We start from the raw sequence: 24,238 nt of genomic DNA, 5'->3' as shown, positions 1-24,238 counted from the left end.
CAGCTTTAGTCACCGTGAGCAAAGCAAGCACGATTAGTAGTTCTGCCGCAGACTGACCTTCATTTTCTTGGATATGTTGCACATCTAGAGGTTGTGGTTAGGTTACGACACAAGTGTAAATTCAGAGTTACAAAACGTGTTGATTGGCTCAGTTCAGTCACTGGTCATTTAAAATCAGCTACCGACAGAGCATCTCACATTCCTGTCATAACTGATGGCAGCAGCTTCCAAGAGTGCTCCGCATTACAAGAACAGCATTTTAGTACTTGTGAAGTGACCGGCTGGTTTTGTGTATAGCCTTTAACCGAGTGGTAGATGATGTGGCAACATTGTAGTGCCAAGTAACAGATGTCAATCATCAAGTAATTTTAATTCGATTACAGTAACAAAAATAGTCACTATAAACAACGGAACTGTACTATTGCAAAGAAAGGAACAATATATGTGGTCATAAAAATGTGTGATAGCCTCCCTTGTGAATTAAAACTGCTGGCCAATAATGAGAAATTTTAAAAACAAATTGAAATCATCCCTGTGAATGTACTGACTTTCCCTAAGAATTAATTCATTGCATTCTTGTCGGGTCAGCAGCCAGACTGTTCTGTCATCTCGACTTGATTTTTCTATGGACCATCTTCATCTTCAGGTGAGAATGCTGTCTGCTAAATCTCACCATAACTGATTGCTGCCACGAACAACAGTTTTATACAATGCAGAAAACCAACAGTGCCTGTGAGAGAAATTATTGTTGTTGCCCCATAACACTAAGTGAAGGCACAGCGATCCAGCGGTGAAAGCTGGCTGAAACGATGAATCACTATGGAGTATGTGCCTCCTTGTCTGAGTTAAGGACCGTTGTTTTTTTAAGATAAAACAGGATTCCTTACAGGAAGCTCTCGTCTCTATTTATAATTTTATATGCCAGTCTAATTTCAATCAACTCCTTTAAGACACAGTCCCAATGCAAGAAGTTAGCATCCAACATATAGGGACATTGAGGATGTTTGTGAGGGAAGCTGATGCCATCTTGTATAGAGAAACTTTAAGCTTGTGTACATGCACAATGGCTACACTGACAAAATGGCTACACTGACCTTTGCCAAAACCAGCAGAAAACGTATATAGCTCAATTGCTCTCCTACCATATGAAGGTAGCATACCTTCAAGGATACGATGGATTTTACAAAGACATAATATTAAAGTGTATTTCAGGACTAAGAGAGAGCGGCATTTACAGAATCCCTTGCCATTGTGCTACACACAATTACTACAACCTGAGGAATCTGTGGTGGAGGAGCACTGCATAACTTGTGGACACAGAATAATGTACAGTGAGACACAGGTAGTTGGTGCAGTGTCCCACTATTGGGACCCTACCTTATAGGAATCGACTGAAATTAGTGGTAGATAATATTTATAAATAGAGATGAGAGTTATTCTTTAAGTAAAATGTGGAATCATGTTCTGTCTCAAATTAAACAACAGTCTTTCACTAGGGTGGCAGAGGCGTATACACTGTAGTGATTCACAGTTTCTCACAGCTTTCATCACAGATGCGCTGTATGTTCACTTTGCATCATGAGGCAGCAGCAAGAATTTACCTAGAAGGCACGTTAGTTCTCCAAGATGAATATAAGTGCAACTGTTCATGGCAGGAATCAGTTCTGGCGAGGTTTAGTGAATAGCGATCTCACCTGAAGATGGTGACCATATGGAACATTGAAAATTCATGTGAAAACGAATGTATGACCAGGCTGGAGACCTGACAAACATATAATGAAATTATCCCTGGTTGGTGTTCCTAATCCACAAATGAATATCTGAGAACTAAGTATGTATGTGGTTAGAGCACTTTTTTTAGATTAACAAAAATCATAGATTCCATCTTACATTTTCTATTTTTTTGTAGAATAAGATAATTTTCTAAAAAATGCAAGTCTGTAAAAAGCCATCATTTAGCCATGTTTTCACAGAGAAAATGTATCTTGTATGTAAATCTACAGACATGGCCTACATCATGGTGAGCTGTCATGAGTATGGCCCATTGAACATGTAAAAAGACTAAAAATTGACAGATAACAATACTTTTATAAAGTAGACCTAATTTTACTTTCTTGACAACATCTGTTTCATAGACTAATCTATTATTATATGATTCTATACACAAAGTCATGGGTGACTGGAATTCGAGAGTAGGAAAATGGAGAGAAGGAAACATAGTAGGTGAATATGGATTGGGGGTAAGAAATGAAAGAGGAAGCTGCCTGGTAGAATTTTGCACAGAGCATAACATAATCATAGATAACACTTGGTTCAAGAATCATAAAAGAAGGTTGTATACATGGAAGAATCCTGGAGATATTAGAAGGTGTCAGATACATTATACAACGGTAAGACAGAGATTTAGGAACCAGGTTTTAAATTGTAAGACATTTCCAGAGGTAGATGAGGACTCTGACCACAATCTATTGGTTATGAACTGTAGATTAAAACTGAAGAAACTGCAAAAATGTGGGAATTTAAGGAGATGGGACCTGGATAAACTTAAAGAACCAGAGGTTGTAGAGAGTTTCAGGGAGAGCATAAGGGAACAATTGACAGGAATGGGGGAAAGAAATACAGTAGAAGAAGAATGGGTAGCTCTGAGGGATGAAGTAGTGAAGGCAGCAGAGGATCAAGTAGGTAAAAAGACGAGGGCTAGTAGAAATTCTTGGGTGACAGAAGAAATATTGAATTTAACTGATGAAAGGAGAAAATATAAAAATGTAGTAAATGAAGCAGGCAAAAAGGAATACAAACGTCTCAAAAATGAGATCGACAGGGAGTGCTAAATGGCTAAGCAGGGATGGCTAGAGGACAAATGTAAGGATGTAGAGGCTTATCTCACTAGGGGTAAGATAGATACTGCCTACAGGAAAATTAAAGAGATCTTTGGAGAAAAGAGAGCCACTTGTATGAATATCAAGAGCTCAGATGGAAACCCAGTTCTATGCAAAGAAGGGAAAGCAGAAAGATGGAAGGAGTATATAGAGGGTCTATACAAGGGCAATGTACTTGAGGACAATATTATGGAAATGGAAGAGGATGAAAATGAAATGGGAGATACATACTGCGTGAAGAGTTTGACAGAGCACTGAAAGACCTGAGTCGAAACAATGCCCCGGGAGTAGACAACATTCCATTAGAACTACTGACAGCCTTGGGAGAGCCAGTCCTGACAAAACTCTACCATCTGGTGAGCAGGATGTATGAGACACGTGAAATACCCTCAGACTGCAAGGAGAATATAACAGTTCCAATCCCAAAGAAAGCAGGTGTTGACAGAAGTGAAAATTACCGAACTACCAGTTTAATAAGTCACAGCTGCAAAATACTAACAAGAATTCTTTACAGACAAATGGAAAAACTGGTAGAAGCCAACCTCGGGGAAGATCAGTTTGGATTCTGCAGAAATGTCGGAACACGTGAGGCAATACTGACCTTACGACTTATTTTAGAAGCTAGATTAAGGAAAGGCAAACCTACGTTTCTAGCATTTGTAGAGTTAGAGAAAGCTTTAGACAATCTTGGCTGGAATACTCTCTTTCCAATTCTGAAGGTGGCAGGGGTAAAATACAGTGAAAGGCTATTTACAATTTGTACAGAAACCAGATGGCAGTTATAAGAGACGAGGCACACGAAAGGGAAGCAGTGGTTGGGAAGGGAGTGAGACAGTTTTGTAGCCTCTCCCCAATTTTATTCAATCTGTATATTGAGCAAGCAGTAAAGGAAACAAAAGAAAAATTCGGAGTAGGTATTAAAATCCATGGAGAAGAAATAAAAACTCTGAGGTTCGCCGATGACATTGTAATTAATACTGTCAGAGACAGCAAAGGACTTGGAAGAGCAGTTGAACGGAATGGACAGTGAGTGTCTTGAAAGGAGGATATAAGATGAACATCAACAAAAGCAAAACGAGGATAATGGAATGTAGTCGAATTAAGTCGGTTGATGCTGAGGGAATTAGATTAGGAAATGAGACACTCAAAGTTTTGCTATTAGGGGAGCAAAATAACTGATGATGGTTGAAGTAGAGAGGATATAAAATGTAGACTGGCAATGGCAAGGAAAGCGTTTCTGAAGAAGAGAAATTTGTTAACATCGAATATAGATTTAAGTGTCAGGAAGTCGTTTCTGAAAGTATTTGTATGGAGTGTAGCCATGTATGGAAGTGAAACATGGACGATAAATAGTTTGGACAAGAAGAGAATAGAAGCTTTCGAAATGTGGTGCTACAGGAGAATGCTGAAAATTAGATGGGTAGATCACATAACTAATGAGGAGGTACTGAGTAGAATTGGAGAGAAGAGGAGTTTGTGGCACAACTTGAGAAGAAGAAGGGACAAGTTGGTAGGATGTGGTCTGAGGCATCAAGGGATCACAAATTTAGCATTGGAGGGCAGCGTGGAGGGTAAAAATCATAGAGGGAGACCAAGAGATGACTACACTAAGCATATTCAGAAGGATGCAGGTTGCAGTAAGTACTGGGAGATGAAGAAGCTTGCACAGGATAGAGTAGCATGGAGAGCTGCATCAAACCAGTCTAAGGACTGAAGACCACAACAACAACAACATTACACAAATATATAGACTCAGGAGCAATTGCATTTGGGAAGAGGGGAGATGGGGATGGACGGGGGGAGGGGAAGTGGGAGTATAGTTTGGCATGCCTTGTGACAGTTGAGTGCTGGAAAAACAAGAAATGCAACATAATTGTATTTGATCAGAGCTTCACTTTAATTGTGCTCAATGCTCAGGATACTCCACATACCTCCATGGTTGTGCATGCACTGGGTGTTCGACACGCCACTGTTTAGTGTATAAGGAATGAGCACCCTTTACATTTTTATAAAAAGAATAACTTCTTTTTTTATAACTGCTCCGCTGCCATCAAAATATTCATCTACAAGATTATTACACTTTTTGTAAGGGTTTGTTCAGAAGAAGTGAAACTTCTTGCAGTTAGACCCCAGTGTCAGTCAGATGAAAACCTTGAAAAACCACAAAAAAATCTTCTTACGGTGGTTTCCAAGCTACTAATAGAAAGCCCATGTATTCTTTAACGGCTTTGTGTTCTATTCATGCATTAACTGATAAAAAAATCAAAACATTCATTTGACAACTTTAATATATTTTTCAGGTGGAATAAACATCAAAATCTGACTGACTAAACGTTTTACATCAAATCCCAAATATCTACTTCAACTGTTGAGAAGTACATGGCATAGAACTTCTCCAGGAGGGACTCCATGGTGTGGTGCACAGCACTGCAGTCTCCCAGGAGATATTGCATGGTGATGTAAGCACATCGCAAGGAGACCCCACTCCACCACACGATGCCCCAGGAGTACAGAAGGTGTATTTTGACTGATTGACAAAAGAAGGATGTACAAAACAAAAATGTACAGAAAAAAAAAACAGGAATACAGCAGTATTATTTGCTTAGGAATGAAATAAATAGGGAGTGCAGGGAAGTCAAGGTGAAATGACTGCAGTAATAATGGGAAGAAAATGGAGAAGGAAAGATTGTCAGAAGAACAGATACAGCACACAAAAAAGTCTACATCATCATCTGTGACAAAGTCAAAGGTAACAATGCTATGAGAGTGACACAGGAATTCCACTGTTAAAAGTCGAGTTGAGGACAAACATGTGGAAACAGTACCCTGCAGGCCTCTACGAGGGGGAGGAACTGGCATAATATGATAGAAGAAGAATTAAGACGTCGACATCGAAGACACAGGGGATTCCTATTAGAGTTCATCAGGGAATTAGAATACTTGTGATCCAATATGGTGGAAGGCATTGATACCATTCCTTTGGAATTTAAAAAATCGTTGGAGGAAAAGATAACCAAATGACTATTCAAGTTGGTCTGTAGAGCCTGAGAGACTGGAGGTACACCATTAGACTTTCAGAAAAATATCATCCACAATGCCCAGAAAGAGCAAGAGCAGATAAGTGTGTGAACTATTGCACAACTAGCTTATGAGGTCATGCATCATATTACTAAGTGAGCGGGACAGGATTAACAGGGGATACTGAACATATACAGAGAAGGGCAGCACTGATGTTCACAGGTATGCCTGACCCATGACCCTCTGCCATGCATTTCACGATGGTTTGCAGAGTATGGATGTACATGTAGATACTGGCACGAATATTATACAGAAACTTCAAAAGGAAAACTGAGTCGCAGATAGGCACAACAAAAAGACACTCACAATTTTAGCTTTTGCCCGTTAAGGCCTTCATCAACAATAGACAGACATACACGCGTGCGCACACACGCATCCATGCGCGCGCGTGCACTTGCACACACACGCACAGATTGCAGTCTCAGGCAACTGAAACCACACTGTGGTGTGTGTGTGTGTGTGTGTGTGTGTGTGTGTGTGTGTGTGTGTGTGTGTGTGTGTGTGCGTGCGCACGTGTGTATTGCTGATGAAGGCCTTAATGACCAAAAGCTATATAGTTGCGCCTATCTGCGACCCACCATCTCCGCTATATGGTGAGTAGGAACTTTCCTTCTCATAATACTGTTCCATTTCATCCTGGATTTTCCATTGTTTGAAAAGGAAAGGTGTGTGTGGCAAAAATATTATACACAAAGACTAAAAGGAAAACCCAGTGTCTTTCAGACCATTATCAGTTTGGCTTTAGGAAAAGTAAACGCACCAGAAATATTAGTAATATACTATGTTTACTAAACACAAGGAGGGAACATAAATAGAAGACCGAGAAAAAGTACTTAGATGAAAATAAGTATACAACAAGATGAAGTCTTCTGCTCCTACTTTCAATTTATATATCAAATAAGCAATGAGAGAGGAAAAAGAAAGGTTTACAAGTGAGATTGCAATTCAGGCTGAAGGGATACCAGTAAGATTCACTCGTGACATTTCTACTTTCAGTGAATGTGAGGAAAAATTGTAGGATTTAGTGAAAGAAATGAACACTTTACAGAAAATGGATTGAGAGACCAAAGAAAGTAATGAGGTATAGCAGAAAAAAAAGTGAGAAACTTAACATCAAAATTGGGGACCATGAGGCTTATGAAGTGTAGGTATTCTGCTACCATGGAAGCAAAATAAAACATGACTAAAAAGCAAGGAAGATGTACAAGTAAACTAACAGAGGCAAAGAAGACATTCCTGACTTAAAGAAGGCTGCTAGTATCATTTGAGGTCAGAATTTCTGAAATGAACGTCTGGAGCACAGGATTGTATGCAAGTGATTCACAGCCTGTGATGAAACTGCAAAAGAAGGAAGTCAAAGTGTACAAGATGTGGTGTTATAGAATGGTGCTGAAAGTTAGGTGGGCTGGTAAGATAAGGAATACAGAGCTTGTTTGCCAAATATGTGAAAAATATCAGTAGGAAGATGGAATAGGATGATAGGGTGCGTGTTAAGAAATCAAGCAACAACATTCCTGGCTCCTGACGGAGCTTTAGGAGATAAAAAGTATAGGGGACCTAGATAGGAATACATCCAACTGATAACTGAAAACATTGGATGGATTAGATGAAGAGGTTGGCACAGGAGAGGGAAGTATGGCAGGCTGCATTAAACCAGTCAGAAGTCTTATGGGGATGCTTAAACAAATGAGTACAAGCTAATGAAACAAATATTTCTGTATCTCTGGAAACAGACAATGATAGCACAGATTACAGACACAAGAAAAGAATAGAAAGAAATAAAAATAGAAAGAAATAAAAATAGAAAGAAATAAAAATAGAAAGAAATAAAAACATAAAAAAATGCTAATAACAATAAGAAACTTTTTAAGGATAAAATACTAAATTTATAAGGCTTTCAAGGAAAGAAAAATATAAAATCAGGAACAACAGAGATAGAAGGAAGGAACAGTCAACATGGAGAGAAGACGAAGGAGTGTTATAATAATAGAAACAACAACAAAAAGAAGAGGAATTCAAGTTGTTACACAATACAATTGTTGGTCAATACAATGATTTAAAAAATCTTAAACCCAGTATTTGAGCAAACTGGCTACTCACGTGTTGTTGTTGGCTTCTGGGGCAGTAGTGCTGTCTGGTGGAAGTCCGGACATATGCCGGATACCGGCAGCAACTACCGCCGGATCACCATCCTCGTCTCCCCGCCCGAGCAGCTGGCTCGATAGTGACTGCTGAGAGTCGTCGGAGAGGAGTGCATCTGAGCCAATGGTAGGAATGGCACCGGCTGTAGCCACCACCTCCTCGCAGGCCTGGTCGTCGCCCTCGCCCCATTGCAGTATTGCCAGCTCTGCCTCCCCCACAGTGGTGCTGATGAGGACACTCTCATCATCCAGAGCGCCATCACCCACCAGCACTGGGTCAATGTTGCAGCCGTCCTCCGACAGTAGCTCCTCCACGGTCGCTACTTCCACTGAAGGGCCCTCCACCTGTCATAAATAAGTGACAGGGGGTGCTCACACACAACACGTACTTTAAATGACGAGTAGCCAAATGTAAAAGATGTTGTTATAAAATGCGTTCAGAGCAGGAGAGTGGCATTTACTTACAACTAAAGTATTGCTTGACAAAAAGTTGTTTTGAACACTTTACTGAGAACCGTCAGTGGTACACCCTTTGCTGCTTCTAAACTGGAAACTATCACACCCAGCCAGTTACAGCAGATCCTAAGGTTTAGCTCTGAGTGTGAATGATGGGCCAACTTTTTTAACATATACTAAGCATTATGCCAAAAGAAATAACGAACACTTACAGATCAAGCCCCAGACAATGGGCTTAGTTGTCTAACATAAGCACAGCCACTAGTTCACCAGTTGCCAATTCAAGGATGATTAAATGTACAATTTTAAAAAATTTAAAAACAGTTACACGACACAGCTTTCACAGCCACATACAAAGGCACATCAGACGAACTTCTTGACAAATCATTTTTATTTTTTCAGTACTAAACAGCTTTGTTCATTGAAGGCATGTTTAGCTGTTACAATATTTTCCACGCTGCATCAGTTGCCTTTTGTAACTAGGATGCATAAATAACTAAATTATCAAATTTTTTTTTCAATCTATGTTCATATGTCCTCAATTTTTATTTTCTTACTATTTAAGTTTTGTTTTTTGCCTTTTAAGTTCAACTTTTTTTTCAAAACTGCTGAAAATGCTGAACATATGATATGCACATTTTTAACTATCGGTTATTTTAAAGCAATGGTTGTGAAATCTGGACACCGTTAAAAATGGACAGAAAGCACATAGAAGTGATGTAAATATAGCTCTGGAGAAGGTTCATGTGGACCAGCTGGACAGAAGAAAACAGCAATGTAACACTGTACCCCGTTCTTTGTAACTGCCTCACGAATTCTTTATGCGATTTCTTACAACAGTTTGCAATGACTGACAGTTCCTGTCTATCCTTACACGGTCTCTGCTCGGTCTCTGGTTAGCTGCAATTGTTCCTTCGCATTTCGACTTTGTAACCACATCACCGACAGTCGACTCTGGCAGCTTTGCAGGCCTGAAATGCCCCTGGCAGATTTGTTATCAGGGGATATCCAATCACTGGCCAACGTTCAAAGTCACGGGGCTCTCCTGACTGACACACACTGCACTGTTACTGACAACACTACTCCCCGCCTCATTTAAACTGGCAGGTCCGGCTCTTGTGACATTTCTGCTTTACATAGGAGAGCCCGGATATTTTGATGAGACAGTTTGTGAGCATATTGGTAGTATTACACAAATCACCCCCTGAAGGTAAATCGTTGATAGCAATTCTGCCTGAAATTAACCAGTTTTCTTAATTAAATTTTCCTTTGATACAATTAACTGGCTTCCTTATGCTTTGTGTTTTCCTGCTTAGGATCTGAAATGAGAAGCAACATATCTAACCTGTTTTTTTACCTACCATATTTGATTTTTTCCTCTTCCTTTTATTATTATAATATGTATCTTGGTTGGTCCACCATAACTCCTGACAGCTTTTTGCTTCTTGTCTCTCTCCCCATATCCTAGACTTAAATTGGCTTTTACTTCTCTTCACTTTTTTAACATCTTATACTTTGTTTTTCTTGATCCATTTCTAATGAAAATTAAATGAATTCTTCCAAATGGACTTATGTAACCTCACAATATGACAAATTGATCAACATAATTACACGTAAGTTCGCCGCGTCTGCTAGGTATAGCACGAAAGGATACGCCCGCCAGAGTCAGGTCGTGTGGCAAAACACTTAAGACAGATTTAGTGGCCACATTGACAGGCACTGCCTCACTTGTTGCAACCAGGTGGTGTTTACAGCTAGCTCTCCCTCGTATCTATTGATGACAACACCATCCTATGAGGTTTTCTTCCGGGTTCTGATATGAACTTTGCTGTTAGCTACTGTCAGGGTTTGGCTATCCCACAGAATTGTGTGTCTGCCTAAGGTGGTACTGTTTCACACACCGCTCCATCGGCCATTGTGCTTTCAGTGAATGAACTGTAAGTAAACAGATACACAAAGTGTGGTTTGTATTCACGTACTTCCTAACCAAATCTACAGTGTTCTATGCTACTGTGCGAGTCATCAGATAAACTTTGAAGAACACTGAATTGTGCAAGAGATATGCATCTCCATAAGTGTGTGTGTGTGTGTGTGTGTGTGTGTGTGTGTGTGTGTGTGTGTGCGCGCGCGCGCGTGCGTTTCCAAGGGAACTATTACTTCCTGTGATTCGCTGTACATAATCTGTGTATAAAAAATTGTCTTCTTGAAGAAGCAGATTAACAGTAGGCATCACATCATTTCCACTGGACTATTAGTTTAAATGAGTCTCTTATTAAGTAGTATTAGCAAGCTTCGAGTGTGCGGTCATTCTCAGGTACATTAACGGATGTGGACACTTCACCCTCTAAAGAATTTACAAATGTCACATGCAGCACGACTACGGAATAAATATTCACCAAACAAACATACATAACATTCTTTTTCATATCTGTTTCAGACTCAGTCTATTTCTGTACACATACGGAAAGGTATAATACCTCACACTTACCTGACATTCAGGTTGCAGGTGCACAATGAAGTCCAAGCACGAATCCTGGCAAAGCAGTGGGGGAAATTGCGAGAACAATAAATGACCAAGTAAGAGGTATTCAACCAATCACATTACAAAAATGAGCATGCCAAGAAATAGTATTTGTAAATGTATGAATACAACATGTTTCAAGAGCATTTCACATGGCATCAAACTGTCACAATGAAAGTACAGGCAATACCATGCTGGAGGACACCACCGACACTTCGTTAATAATACTAAAATGGAAACACTTTGGAAGTTGATCACGAAACAGCTTTCAGCTTCTTTGGCCATCACCAACTGATGACCCTATGTGACAACCACAGCTACAGAACATGCGACTTACACAGATATTACTCATACCATTACAGTAAATGACGAGATACACAATGGTTACACAAGAGAGAATTACTTTTTTACTTTACACAGAAATCATTATATTTAACAAAATATGAAAAATATATTCGAATTTACTGTTGTAATGTAACATTTGCATACCTAAAACTTAATGTAACAGAAAGAAAACAGAAAGTAGTGTTTGGTCATTTAACTGTAAGCCAGCATTCTGTGTCATATGATTATCTACATCAGCTACTTTGGGTAATGACATCTTTCTGCTTTACAAAAGATCTTCTAACACAAAACCACTGGTACAACACAGATCCACATGTTGTACATGCTGTTATGAAAAGCGGGAAGATAACACCATTCGAAGCACTCCAAATCGATAAAAGTGTCACAGAAAGGCAACATAGTTTTAAACCAGTAAACCCCGCTTTTTTACTGAATTGAACTCCTGTATATAAAACAGTTTGAAACAGGCGATTTACTTTAAAAATGAGTTAATGCGTTGAATATCTGCCTTTATGTGTGCAAGCAAGAACAAGTTCAGGAACAGTTTGACATTACGCTTTAAGTTTGTTAGAAGTCACTAAGTGCCGTCGTCATGAAATACTGGATGAATATAAAATCAGTAATTTGTGCTCTGTTTTAACCAAAAGCCAGTTTTCCACACGTCTCGGGGTTTACGATGTCATATCTCCAGAGCTATGTGTCACACAATGATAGAACTCTGCAGGTACATTCAGTGGTATACACGGATACTGTCTGCAAACTGTGTTACAAATAAAGTTTGTAAAGTAAAATATATCAAAATATCATGCCTGATGCTTGAAGTCCGACTGTATGCACAGCAAAACTATATTAAGTGATACCTAGTTTTCCTTTCATAATTTTGTGCGGGGTGTTAACAAGAAAAAGTTTCGTAAAGGTTTGAAATTATGAGTAAATTTGTTGGAAGTCACTAAGCACTCTCATTCTCAAATACTGTGTTGATACACTCTTTATTAATAGATTATGAAAGCATTTTAAATTTGGTTAATAATTACGTGAAATAGTGAAAATTGAATTTTTGTTGCCCTTAAGCTGCAACTGGTACCAGGTTAGCATTTTAGTAATAAAGACTACATTTTGATAACTTTTAGGGATGAAATTCTTCAGCTTTTTCTTTTTGGTGTCCTATTTTTTATTCCTTGTATTGTATAGATTCCTACTGTGACTAATTTTGAAATAAGCACAACCGTTTGGGGGAAAAAAAAAATAAATAAAAAAAAAAAATCACTTAAACTGTCATACACATGTTTTATCAGCAGATGAACATTCCTTAAAATGCACATATATTCAAAGGATTGGTTGGTGGCATACTCCCGCTATACCGAAATTACCTAGCACTTGTCTCATAAATAAAGGGCTGTACAGTCTCATAAATTTGCTGTATGATTTTACTCCTTCATTACATATGTCTCAATATTAATCGATACATACAGCGCCTCTTACTAGTACCATAACAACAATTAGACCTTTGAGAGAAGTAACTTTTTTTCCTTTGATAAATTTGAATTTGTATCTTTAGTAGCAACGATTTGGTACCATATTTTGTGTGTGAGAGAGAGAGAGAGAGAGAGAGAGAGAGAGAGAGAGAGAGAGAGAGAGAGGGGGGGGGGGTGAGAAGAGCAGTACACTACGCTTAGTCCACTCTATCAAATTCACGTTTCATTTTGTGTGTACAGTTATCACTGGACCATGGCCTAAGAAGCTAAAAATCCGTTTCAAGAGCAAACAATATGGAAAATTCAGTTAATGTTACTTCCTCAACAATGTGTGAAAAAGTGAATTACTAATCATTCACTCAAAGAAACCTCTCAACGTAGTGTCTCACTGGAGTAGCAGTTCCAACAGAAGTCAAATAGCCTCAGTTTGTAATGACTTTGTAAACTTTTAACTAGCAGACGACACTGCATTCTTCAGTAATACTACTTAATAGAAAATGAAATTATATCACTCCTGGGCAGTGGATTTCTTCTGCACGTGGTCATAGAACATGAAAACATTTACACAAGACCCATACGGACACCAAACTGTCCGAGTACTGAAAGTTAATATTGGCGGAGACCAGAAACAAGTGAATACCCATTATCTTAAAAAGTTTTCTGTCGAAATAGATACTCGGATCAACCACCCTCCTGCGAGTAGTCTCGGAAATAGTGAGTAATACATCATATATCGTATTATGTGACATTCAATTGCAATACATGTACGTTTATGAAAATGACTTACCGTAAGATCACCTAAACCACTCTGGCCGGGCTCAAATGGCTGGCACAACAACTCGAGAGCAGATTCGGACGTGTCCGGCGACAGCGACGGCACCCCGCTTACGACGTCACCCATCACCGAGCCATCCAGCACTTCCTCTTCCACCTCCTGCTCCTCCAAACCCTGCTGGGGAAACACTCCGGCTTCGGACACCACCATCTGTTCGCCGGCCTCCGGAGGTGGCACCAGGGGGTCGGGTCCCGCCGCCCCCCTCTCGTCGCTCGTCGAGGACGAGACCTCCCCCTCCAAGACTGGGAGGGCATCTTGGCCCTCCCCAGTCACCAGATCCATCTCTTCACCTCCCCCACCCTCCTGCTGAAACTGACTCCGCAGGTTCCCCAGCTGGAACTGTGCTTTTCTACTGTCGATCTGAAACTGTGAAATTGAAATTAAATGTAGTGCTAGCTAGAAAAGATTGTGGGTCTGTATAGCAATTTAGGGAAACCTTTTGACAGTGATTACTGCCACACTCTTTGGAATTTGCTACAGTCTGATTAGAATCACTTGATAGTTGACGTCTGTCACTTTCAACTACAGAGTTGCCAAATCAGCTGCCACATACCGCTCTGTTACGGGTGAACCACCAACACAGCATGCCACTTTGCAAATACTGTTAACGTGTAACATGGAACAATGTTGGAAGCAGCCGGCACAAGGTATGACACAAATGCGAGATACTCTGTCAACGGGGTGTGATTTGTAGTCCTGAATTTAAACTGATGTCCTAAGCTGAACCACAATCTTGCAATGTGCAATGTATCCAAGAAAATGGCAGTTAGCAATCAATGGCAGAACTAAAATCATGACTGCTTTGTTCACAGTCACTAAAGTTAACCTCTACGGGCAAACTCAAGACAGAAAAATTTCAGTCTGAGCACTAAAAAACAAATTGTAATTTCTCACTGTCTTTTAGTGGTTGGCTGAGACTATCCTCACACGAGTTACACGTAACGCTGCTTTACCAACTGACAAGCAGTCCTTGTTAGAACTTTACTGTACATTATAGATGAAGCCGGCATATTTCAAATGAAAAAAAGCATGGTAGGAAGAAAAAATAAGTGCAAAGTGATAATGAAAATGACACACAAAGTATTATAAATTTTTTAAAAAAATATGTTTAACTCAATTAATTGAATAAAAATAAAATGTAAGTATTTTGTTTGGATTTAGAAATTTAAAAACTGCTGTATTTCACAAGCTTCAAACTTATGACCTTCTGCACAACAGATTAATGTGCTAACCATTGCACTACGACATTACTATGCATACAACTGTTCATTTATGATACGTATATTCCCATGGCAACGATGATTTATGGCCTTTAAAAATTTAGCTTCACATCTACATCTATACTCTGCAAACCACTGTAAGGTTCATGGCAGAGGGTATGTACCAGTTATTAAAGTTTCTTCCTATTGCATTCATGTATGGAATGAGGAAAGAATGATTGATTGAATGCCTCTGTGAATGCAATAATTATTCTAATCTTGTTCTCATGATCCCTATGTCAGCAATACATAGGGGGCTGTAGTATATTTCTAGAGCCAACATTTAAAGCCAGTTCTTGAAATTTTGATAATGAACTTTCTTAGGATATGTGACACTGAACTGCATCAAGTGTTTGGAAGGATCCAGTAGTATTTTGTTAGTGTTGTGCATGAAATGTGTGTATATCATTGGAACCGTGTGTGTGTGTGTGTGTGTGTGGTGGCTACCATGTGTAATGAAATACGAAACTATAGAGTCAAACCCATGAGTCAGGATCTGAACATAACAAGAAAGAAAGCCGGGCAACATAAACTGACCAACTGTTGTGGCATGTTGCAGTTTGGCAATGGCGAACAGTTCGGGCATGACAGTGCTCTGATAGGAGGAAACCAGCACTGGGCCATGAAGTGTCAACTATTAAGTAATTTTAATCTAAATATAGATAACAGTTTGTCAAGAGACAGCAAAGGACTTGGAAGATCAGTTGAACACAATGGATAGTGTCTTGAAAAGATGATGTAGGATGAGCACCAACAAAGTAAAAACAAGAATAATGGTGGGCAGTCAAATTAAATCAGGTAATGGTGTGGGAATTAGATTAGGAAATCAACACAAAAAGGAGATAATGGGCTTTGTTATTTGGGTTACAAAATACCAGTTGATGGCCAAAATAGAGATAATATAAAGTGCAGACTTGATAACCAACCAGAAAAATGTTTCTTAACAGTGAAATTTTATAAATGACCAATTTGTCTTTATCGGATGTTGCAGATAGTAATTTTTTTCCACTTTTCCATGTACCACAGTTCAAGTGACAGCACCAAAAATGTATTTCAGTGTACACTAGTTTTATGATTTTGGTGCAAGCATTCCAATTTCAACTCTGGTCACAGTGATTTTAACACAATGCTGTCTGGGGGAACTATGTTGGTGTCATGCGAACATCTATCGGGCAGACGCTGCTGGCACAATGTTTGTGTCACGCAAATACCACTGGCACCAAATTTGTGTCGTGCACAGAAAAAGCTGGCAAGCACTGGTGACACAACTGTGGTGCCATGATCAACACTATCAAACAAACACCAATACTCCATGTGTTCAGCGTCAAGGGACAATAAGGTACAGACATTTCAGCACACTGTTTTTATAAAAACTCATGCTCTTTGATAAGGGCAAACGAAGGAGAAGACACAGGTATATATGATGAATGTACTGACACATTGTTTGATATTCCAGTTGAATTCGGGGTTTGCAAAGAGGTAGAAGACATTACATCACCAGAAAAATAGAGTGAAGCAGAATCTTCTAATGACTCTGAAATATGTACATGGAGAATTCAACAAACACTATCGTGGCCAAGTGATACGGAAGAATCAAACGAAGATCACAATGTGAGTGATCAGATGTTGATTTATCGAAGACCAATAATGAAACTGAAGGATTTCTGGGTCTTAACATATTTCCCAGCAATATACAGAAGATTGAGGATGTCACTAAATTATTTTTAGGGAGGAAGCCAAATAACAAAAGTGTCAAGTTTGTAGATGTGAAGGCAGCCAAACTTAGAAAATGTTTTGGGTTTGCTATTCTGATGGGAATCATAAAAAAACCAAAGGTGGACAATTATTGGTAAACAAATCTGTTATTGGAAACCATCAATATTTTGCAAAATGATGTCTCATAACAGATTTCAATGAATATTAGCATTTTTAAGATACCAATAATAAACAGGACAACACCGATTGACTCTTCAAGGTGCAAACTACAACTGATTATGTGTCTAAGAAGTTTAAAAAAAATTTAATCTTGGTCAAAATATTTTTATCAATGAAGGAATGATATCTTGACATGAACAACGACATTTCAAAATTTATAGCCCATAGAAAGTTACAAAATATGGCATACTCTTCCAGATGCTGTGCAGTTTAATAATGGGATGTATTTCCTCTTTCAAAATATACTCTATAATATTATGAGAAGGAAAGTGGACACTCACCATATAGTGGAGACACTGAGTCGCAGACAGGCACAACAAAGAGACTCTCACAATTACAGCACAATTCTCAAACACAGTATGGTTTCAGATGCCTTAGACTGCAGGTTTGTGTGCGAGTTGCGTTTACGTGTGTGTGTGTGTGTGTGTGTGTGTGTGTGTGTGCGCACGCGCGTGTGTATTGTTGACGAAGGCCTTAATGGCCAAAAGCTGTAATTGTGAGAGTCTTTTTGTTGTGCCTATCTGTGAGTCAGCATCTATGCTATATGGTGAGTGACAACTTTCCTTCTCATAATATTGTAACATTCCATCTGGATTTTCCATAGTTTGAAAATATACTCTACCATTTAACAGCCTTTAAAGGAGACAGTGATGAAACTAATGACACATGTTACTGCAACCGTGCAGAACTTGTAGAACATTTGCTTACAAAGAAAATTCGGGTTTATGGAATGATGTGACTAAACGGCAGATTTCCAACAATGTTAAAGAATGCAAAATTAAATTTATTTGGAACTAAATATAAAAAAAATTGTGAAGTACTGGCACAATTACAGAGAGCATTGAAGACAAAAATGATACGAATAATTTCTACCATATATAATGCCAATTTTTTGGACACACAAAAAATGTACAGAAAAACCAATCGCATGAGTCAAAACCCTGAAGCTGTACTGGATTATAACAAATACATGATGGGAACAGATTGCGCAGACCGATTCCTTAGTTACTACCTTACATAGGGGAAAACTATAAAACTGTAGAAAAAAGCGGTGTTATACATGTTTAAATGTGCTTCAGATAACAAGTTCACACTGTATCAACATGAAAATGCAATATAAATGGATTTGACAGTACATCTTCAAAACTTTGGGAAAATAGAGAGACAAGATTGAGATCTAATGTGAACGTTTCACTGTAATATGTAAAAATTTGAAGTAAATCGGTGGGGTACTTTTTGAGATTTTTGGTAACTATGTTTAACCCTTTATATATTTCATATTTATTTAAAATATATACGCCGTCTGTCTGAATGTTCCTTAGGGTAATGTGTAAAAATCTGAAGTAGATTCAGCCAATAGATTTTCAGGGCAGCTAAAGCTGCTCCAGCCAACACAAATCTCCAAAACCAACAAAGATGAATGACGAAGGCACCATGTATGTTACAAAAACAAAAAAAAATTAGGACAACATATTTGACACATAAGCCTCGTGGGCTCACATTACACGTCAGAAATTGTTTTGCTTCCTATCATGTAAAGGAAAATGCTAAGTATTCAAGAAAATATCAATAAATAAATAAACACAAAAGAAATTTTGCTCCATACAGTCAAAACCTGTTTTTTTTTGGTGGTAGATTGAAATAGCACAAACAACAATGGATTAAAAGAACATTATTCAAAAATGTATAAATAGTTATAACAAATAATTACTTACAACATAGTAAAGAAATTTGTTATGCAGTGGAGAGAGACCACAAAAAAGGGTGCATAATAAAATAAATAGCACAAAGATAATCTTATAGAAAAGGACCACTCATATAAATGGGTTTGACAGTACATCCTCAAAACTTCGAGAAAATAGAGAGACAGGACTGAGATCTCACGGGAACTGATGATGAGATTAGTTAAACTTGAGGATGTACACTCTCCCGAGGACCTCGACAGACCACCAGTGACACGCAATATGTTCGGAATCAGTCCTACCAGTGCCAAACAAAAGAATACCAATTAGAAGTGTGGACATCATAGCAGTAATAAACTGAGTATCAGATACCAAACCTGGGTTACACCATAACTCAAGTTCTCCCAGCACAGTTGATTAATAGTGAGGTTACGTATGTTCAGGCTAGTTGTTTCCGTTTAATGTACAAAATTTCAATGGCTGACATTCACGAGCTGTGGGTGTGTTGTTATGTGTACTCACAGTGTGGACTCCAATCAGACTGTGAGATGGAAACATTAACTTGGTTAAACATTTGTAAGCACATAATTAGGTTTTGGTTAGATAGCTTCTGTAGCTTTTTATTGTTTACCAGCTGTTTCCACACTCAACTTGCTGTAGCTCTGTCTCATTAAGTGAAAAAGAAAGAAAAGAGAGAGCACACATTTCTAATATGTATGGGGATTGGATATGTATCCTCATCTCCTCCTCCTCCTCCTCCTCCTCCTCCTCCCCCCCCCCCCCCTTCTCTCTCTCTGCCCATTTCCTCCTTCCCACTTTCTGTCAGTTTCCTCCCACCTCTCCATCCATCTCCTCTTCACCACTCTGAGCCATTGTTATAGTTACTGCAAATTCTGAATCTGTAGCATTCCTATCATGTGCCGATAAGCCATAAATATATCTTCCTGTTTGCCAACAATGTTTCACTGTAAAATGAAAAAATTTGAAGTAAATCGGTGGAGTACTTTCTGAGATATTTGGTAACTACATTTAGCTGTTTATATATTTCATATGTATTAAAAATATATAGGCTATGTCTGTCTGAATATTCCTTAGGGTACTGTATAAAAATATGAAGTAGATAGGTCAAAAACTTTTAGATGTTTGGTAATAACATTCCCCCTTTATGTATTACACATTTTTTTTAAAAAAAGTACAAAAACACACATATTTGAAGGCTATGTTGTGTCAAAATTTCAGAGCAATTTGTGAAGAACTTTTGGAGATTTAATATTATGAAAAAACAAATATTTACAATTTTTTATAGATTTCCCCTACAATTCTTACATATATATTTGTACATTATGTAACACTCCAGCAAGTATATAAAAACACGTGCACATTTGAATGCAGCAGTGACTCAAAGTTTCATGGTAATTTGAAGAACTTTTGGAGATATACAATGTTGAACAAATGAATACTTACATTTTTATTTACAATATAAAAGATACGAGGGCTATTCAGAAAGTAGGGAACGTTTTGGCATTTAAAAAAAAAAAAGTACAGGAAATACTTTTTATTATATACATCTGAAAGAGCGACTGACATACTACCTATCCACACAGACACCAAACACATTGAGGCACTTATCATAGTGGTGGACAAGCTATGAAAGACCATCATAAATTCTGCCGCCTGAGACTTCAGCCAGTGAGTCACGCCCATCTGGAGTTCCACGTTGTCATCAAAGCGCTGCGTTGCAAGCCATTTCTTTACCTTTGTGCAAGATCAGGGCTGTAGGGCGGATGAGGGAAAATTTTGCATTTGAATGAATCAAGGAGTTCTTTAGTGCAGTCTGCCATGTGAGGTTGGGCAAAAAACAAAATTTTGGACGTCAGCTTTCCTCGGCGTTTGTTTTGAACTGCCCTTCTAAGGCTGTGAAAAATGACAGTACCAGGCAGAATTTATGGTTGCTCCACGTTCAAGAACATCCATAAGAAGCACACCTGGCATATCCCAAAACACTGTCGCCATCAACTTCCTTGCTGACAAGGTTTGCAAACATTTTCTTTGTTTTTGGGAGACCTTGTGTGTCCCACTCCATGGACTGTAATTTTGTCTCGCAATTGGCATTTTTCACCCAAGTCTCGTCACCAGTTACGATTCGATCCATTGCTGGTCATTATGGTGCTCTGTAAGCATTTTGGGCACCAATCACGGACAAAATTTGCGGTAGCCTTGCTTTTGAGTAAAAATTTCAAACAAGAAAGACCGCGAAACTTGTGGAAAAGAAAGCGAATGCACTGTTATTGTGAAGCACAGTTTTCAAAATTGTTTCACCAACTTTAGTGACAAGATCATCAGTCACAATACTTGGGCATCCACTCTTCTCTTCATCAGGAATGTTGGTTTGGCCATTTTTAAACCAAATGGCCCATTTCCAGATGGAACGTTCACCCATTACATTGTTTCCGTACACCTCGCACAGTTCACGATAAATTTCTATAGGTTTTAGGATTTTTGCCAACAAAAACCATATTACAGAATGCTCCTCACAACTGGCAGGATTTTTGATTGCAGCGCACATTTCAAATTCGGGGGAGGGGGGGAAAAAAAACAGAAATGCAGAGACGTTCCCGCTGTCACGGATGGTTGCTGACTGAGCTGCCGAGCACGCACATAAAAAAATACATGCGATCGGCAAACGCTTAGCAGCGTCAGGCGGAAACGTTCCCTACTTTCTCAATAGCCATAGATTTCACAAGATTCTTATGGAGACAGCTTGGTGACAGCTTCCTTAACAACAGTGACGAAGAAATCTGGAGCTTATACCGCAATACACACCTTCTCATCTTGCTTCACAATGATGTTACAGAGCTTTGTAACAGCTAATGTTTGGCTGTTGCAGCCACGGATGTGACTGGTGCATATTTTACCGTTCCTCAACTGTTCTAATAGTCTGCCATACAAAATACATGCCGTGCTAGCAACCAAAGCAGCATACATCGAGTTTTTGGAGCTACAGATCATCTTTAACACTTCCACCTACAATGATGGGGCAAAACATTATGACCATTCACATAAGAGCATGTCGCTCCACATCTGGAATGCAATAAATCATAGTGTCAGCAGGCCCTGGGTACACATTTGGCACCAGATATCTATGCCTTGGTCACACAATTCTTGTAAATTATGGGCCAATTGATTGTGGGTGTGGAGCTGGAGTCAATAGTGTCTCAGGTGTGTTCCCACCAGTTCTGATCTGGTGAGATTGGTAGCCACAAAATGAATGAGAGTTCATTATCATGCTCTCACATCTTTGTAGAACCATCCTGTTCTTGTTATACGGACAGTTGTTCCAGTGGAAGATGCTATCACCATGGACAGAAAAACCAAGCATGAAGGGAAGCATGTGGTCCACAATAATGTTCCCCTAGTCCACAGCTATCATGGTACTACTGATTACTGCCACAGGTCATACTGAAATCTAGGTGAATAGCCCTCACAGTAATCGTTTCCTTTGCCAGCACCCGTGGCACAGTGTACAATTTGAGCCTACACTTGCCTGAATGACAGTGTATCTGGACACGACTGTCGATGTGCTGTAACGTGCTTCATCTGACCAGGTGACACATTTCCCTCTATCCACAGTCCAACCTTGATGATCCCGTGCCACTGCAATCATAACTGAAAAAATTGTCGTGTCAACATGGGAACGTGTAGAGGTCGTCTGATCTGGAACCTGCACCAGCAACATACTCTGCCATCAGATATGCCACATATTACTGCCTATTCTGCTTTACAGAGCGGACAAGCTACCCCCCCTACCTGAACATTCTGGTATGAAGTGCTTGCCACCTACTTGTGGCTTCACTGTCCTTCACCAGTTTGCATAGAAGCAGGCGAACAATCGTCCAGAATTATCAATTCCCAGATGCTCATTCCCAAGCTTCTGGCCATAACAATCTGCTTACATCAGAGACAAATTAGGTAGGAGAAAGGTTTCAGTAAAGATGGTTCCAAATGTGGTGCACAATGACAAGAAGGAAATCCGTATGCCGAAGAGTCGTTAGTTGTTGGAAATGCTGGAAAAGTGACCAAATTTTTTGGCCATCGTAGTAACAGGCAACAAGACTTGAATTTTTGGGTACATCCTTAAATCACAGACTGACGGAGCGGAGGATTTTTGTCACACTGCCTTAAGCAGTTTCCCGGTGAGACCTTCCACGAAGCCTATGAGGACTGCTTGGCGAAGATGCATGGGTGCAGAAGATATCGGCGTTGAAGATTATTAAGTTTTTGTACGTTAGAAAGCAATAAACCTCTATAAAAATATTTTTCAAACTTTTGGGCGGATCCAGTAAAACTATTTGGTGACGACACTTCAGTGTACGAGAAAGTGTCGTCATTGAAAGCAGTAGGGTGATTCAGGATTACTCGGTAGAGAAATTCTGTTTATTGCGATGAATGGCAGCATTTTTTAAGTGTATAAAAATCAAAGTTTAATGCCAATGAGTAGGAGAAACCTCTATTAATGTTAAAGTACATTACTAGCAGCATATGCTCATCTGCTCCCACCATTAAATATGGCTTTCTCCATTTGCAGCTTGTACTGTTGCTGCAATAATTCCTCATTCATCTCAGTTTCACTTATATACTCTTCTTACAGCTTCACTTTCCTGCAACAACATCAGGCAACACACAGTCTCATAATAGGCATTGATCATAATTTTTTGACTTGTCTCTGAATATATGTGTACGGAGATACATTGTACAGTTGCTAGCTATTCCCTTTCCTGTTCCACTCATAAATGGAGTATGGGAAAATGGTAGCTTGTATGCCACTGTACAAAGCTTATCTCCCTTACGAAAGCTGAACATAGGAGGCAGCAGAACCTTTCTGCTGCCTGTTGCAAATGGTGGTTCTCTAACCTTCCTCCATAGTATGTCACGAATGATTGTCTCCTTCCCTCCAAGTAGTTCCATCTAATGTCTTAAGAGCACTTCCATTAACACTAGCACACTGACTGAATTTTTAATGAGCTCCTCGTCCAGGCCGTGAAGGTACAAGGGATGTCTACTGGCTGTCATGTCAACCTCTGCTTTGCAGCGTCATGCGGATGCGGTACGGAGGGGCACGTATTCGGCACCCCACTCTCCTGGCCATTTTGCAGACTATTCGGATCATGGAGTTGCTACAAGTCGATCAAGCAGCTCCTCGATTGGCATCATGAGACTAAGAACAACCCGTACCAATGCTTCCACCAAGAAAGTGTACTGTGAATCGAACCCGGGTTCTCCACATGGCAGGCATCTACTACATCTGTCAATATTTTTTTAAAAAATCAGGAATCCAATATATCAATATTTTAAAAAAATATCGTTATCAGCCCTCAGTACCTCAGAAAAATAGTACTGATACACCAACGAAAAAAATATCGACATTCCAGCCTATAAAAATAAGTATTTGATTTATTAGTAGATATTCTGTATGTCAACAAGCTAGCAGCCTGCTTATTTCCCTTAGAGCAAGAATTGAAAGGAAAACGATACATGTTCATACTTGGCGATATCCTCTTTGCTAACAATGGTACCCACATGTAAGTGGCATAATAAAATTGTTTTTAATGCAACTGGTGTGCTATTTCTCCAC

The 24,238-nt window shown here is 39.2% G+C and overlaps 1 protein-coding gene across 1 annotated transcript in view; it reads right to left on the bottom strand.

Annotated features, from left to right (window-relative positions):
* LOC124716743 (microtubule-associated protein futsch-like) overlaps positions 1-24,238 on the bottom strand; it is a 281,674-nt gene that overhangs the window by 236,963 nt on the left and 20,473 nt on the right. Inside the window, exons 2-3 of the mRNA XM_047243286.1 lie at positions 13,683-14,096; positions 8,058-8,443 (exon numbers count right to left, since the gene is read on the bottom strand). Coding sequence (XP_047099242.1) covers positions 8,058-8,443; positions 13,683-14,012 — 716 coding nt within the window. The 5' untranslated portion in view covers positions 14,013-14,096. The remainder of the gene's footprint in view (positions 1-8,057; positions 8,444-13,682; positions 14,097-24,238) is intronic.

The sequence above is a fragment of the Schistocerca piceifrons genome, chromosome 9 (assembly GCF_021461385.2).
Source record: "Schistocerca piceifrons isolate TAMUIC-IGC-003096 chromosome 9, iqSchPice1.1, whole genome shotgun sequence".
NCBI classification, from domain to species: Eukaryota; Metazoa; Arthropoda; class Insecta; order Orthoptera; family Acrididae; genus Schistocerca; species Schistocerca piceifrons.
The sequence above is the reverse complement of the archived record's forward strand: the minus strand, read 5'-3'. Positions and strand labels throughout refer to the sequence as shown.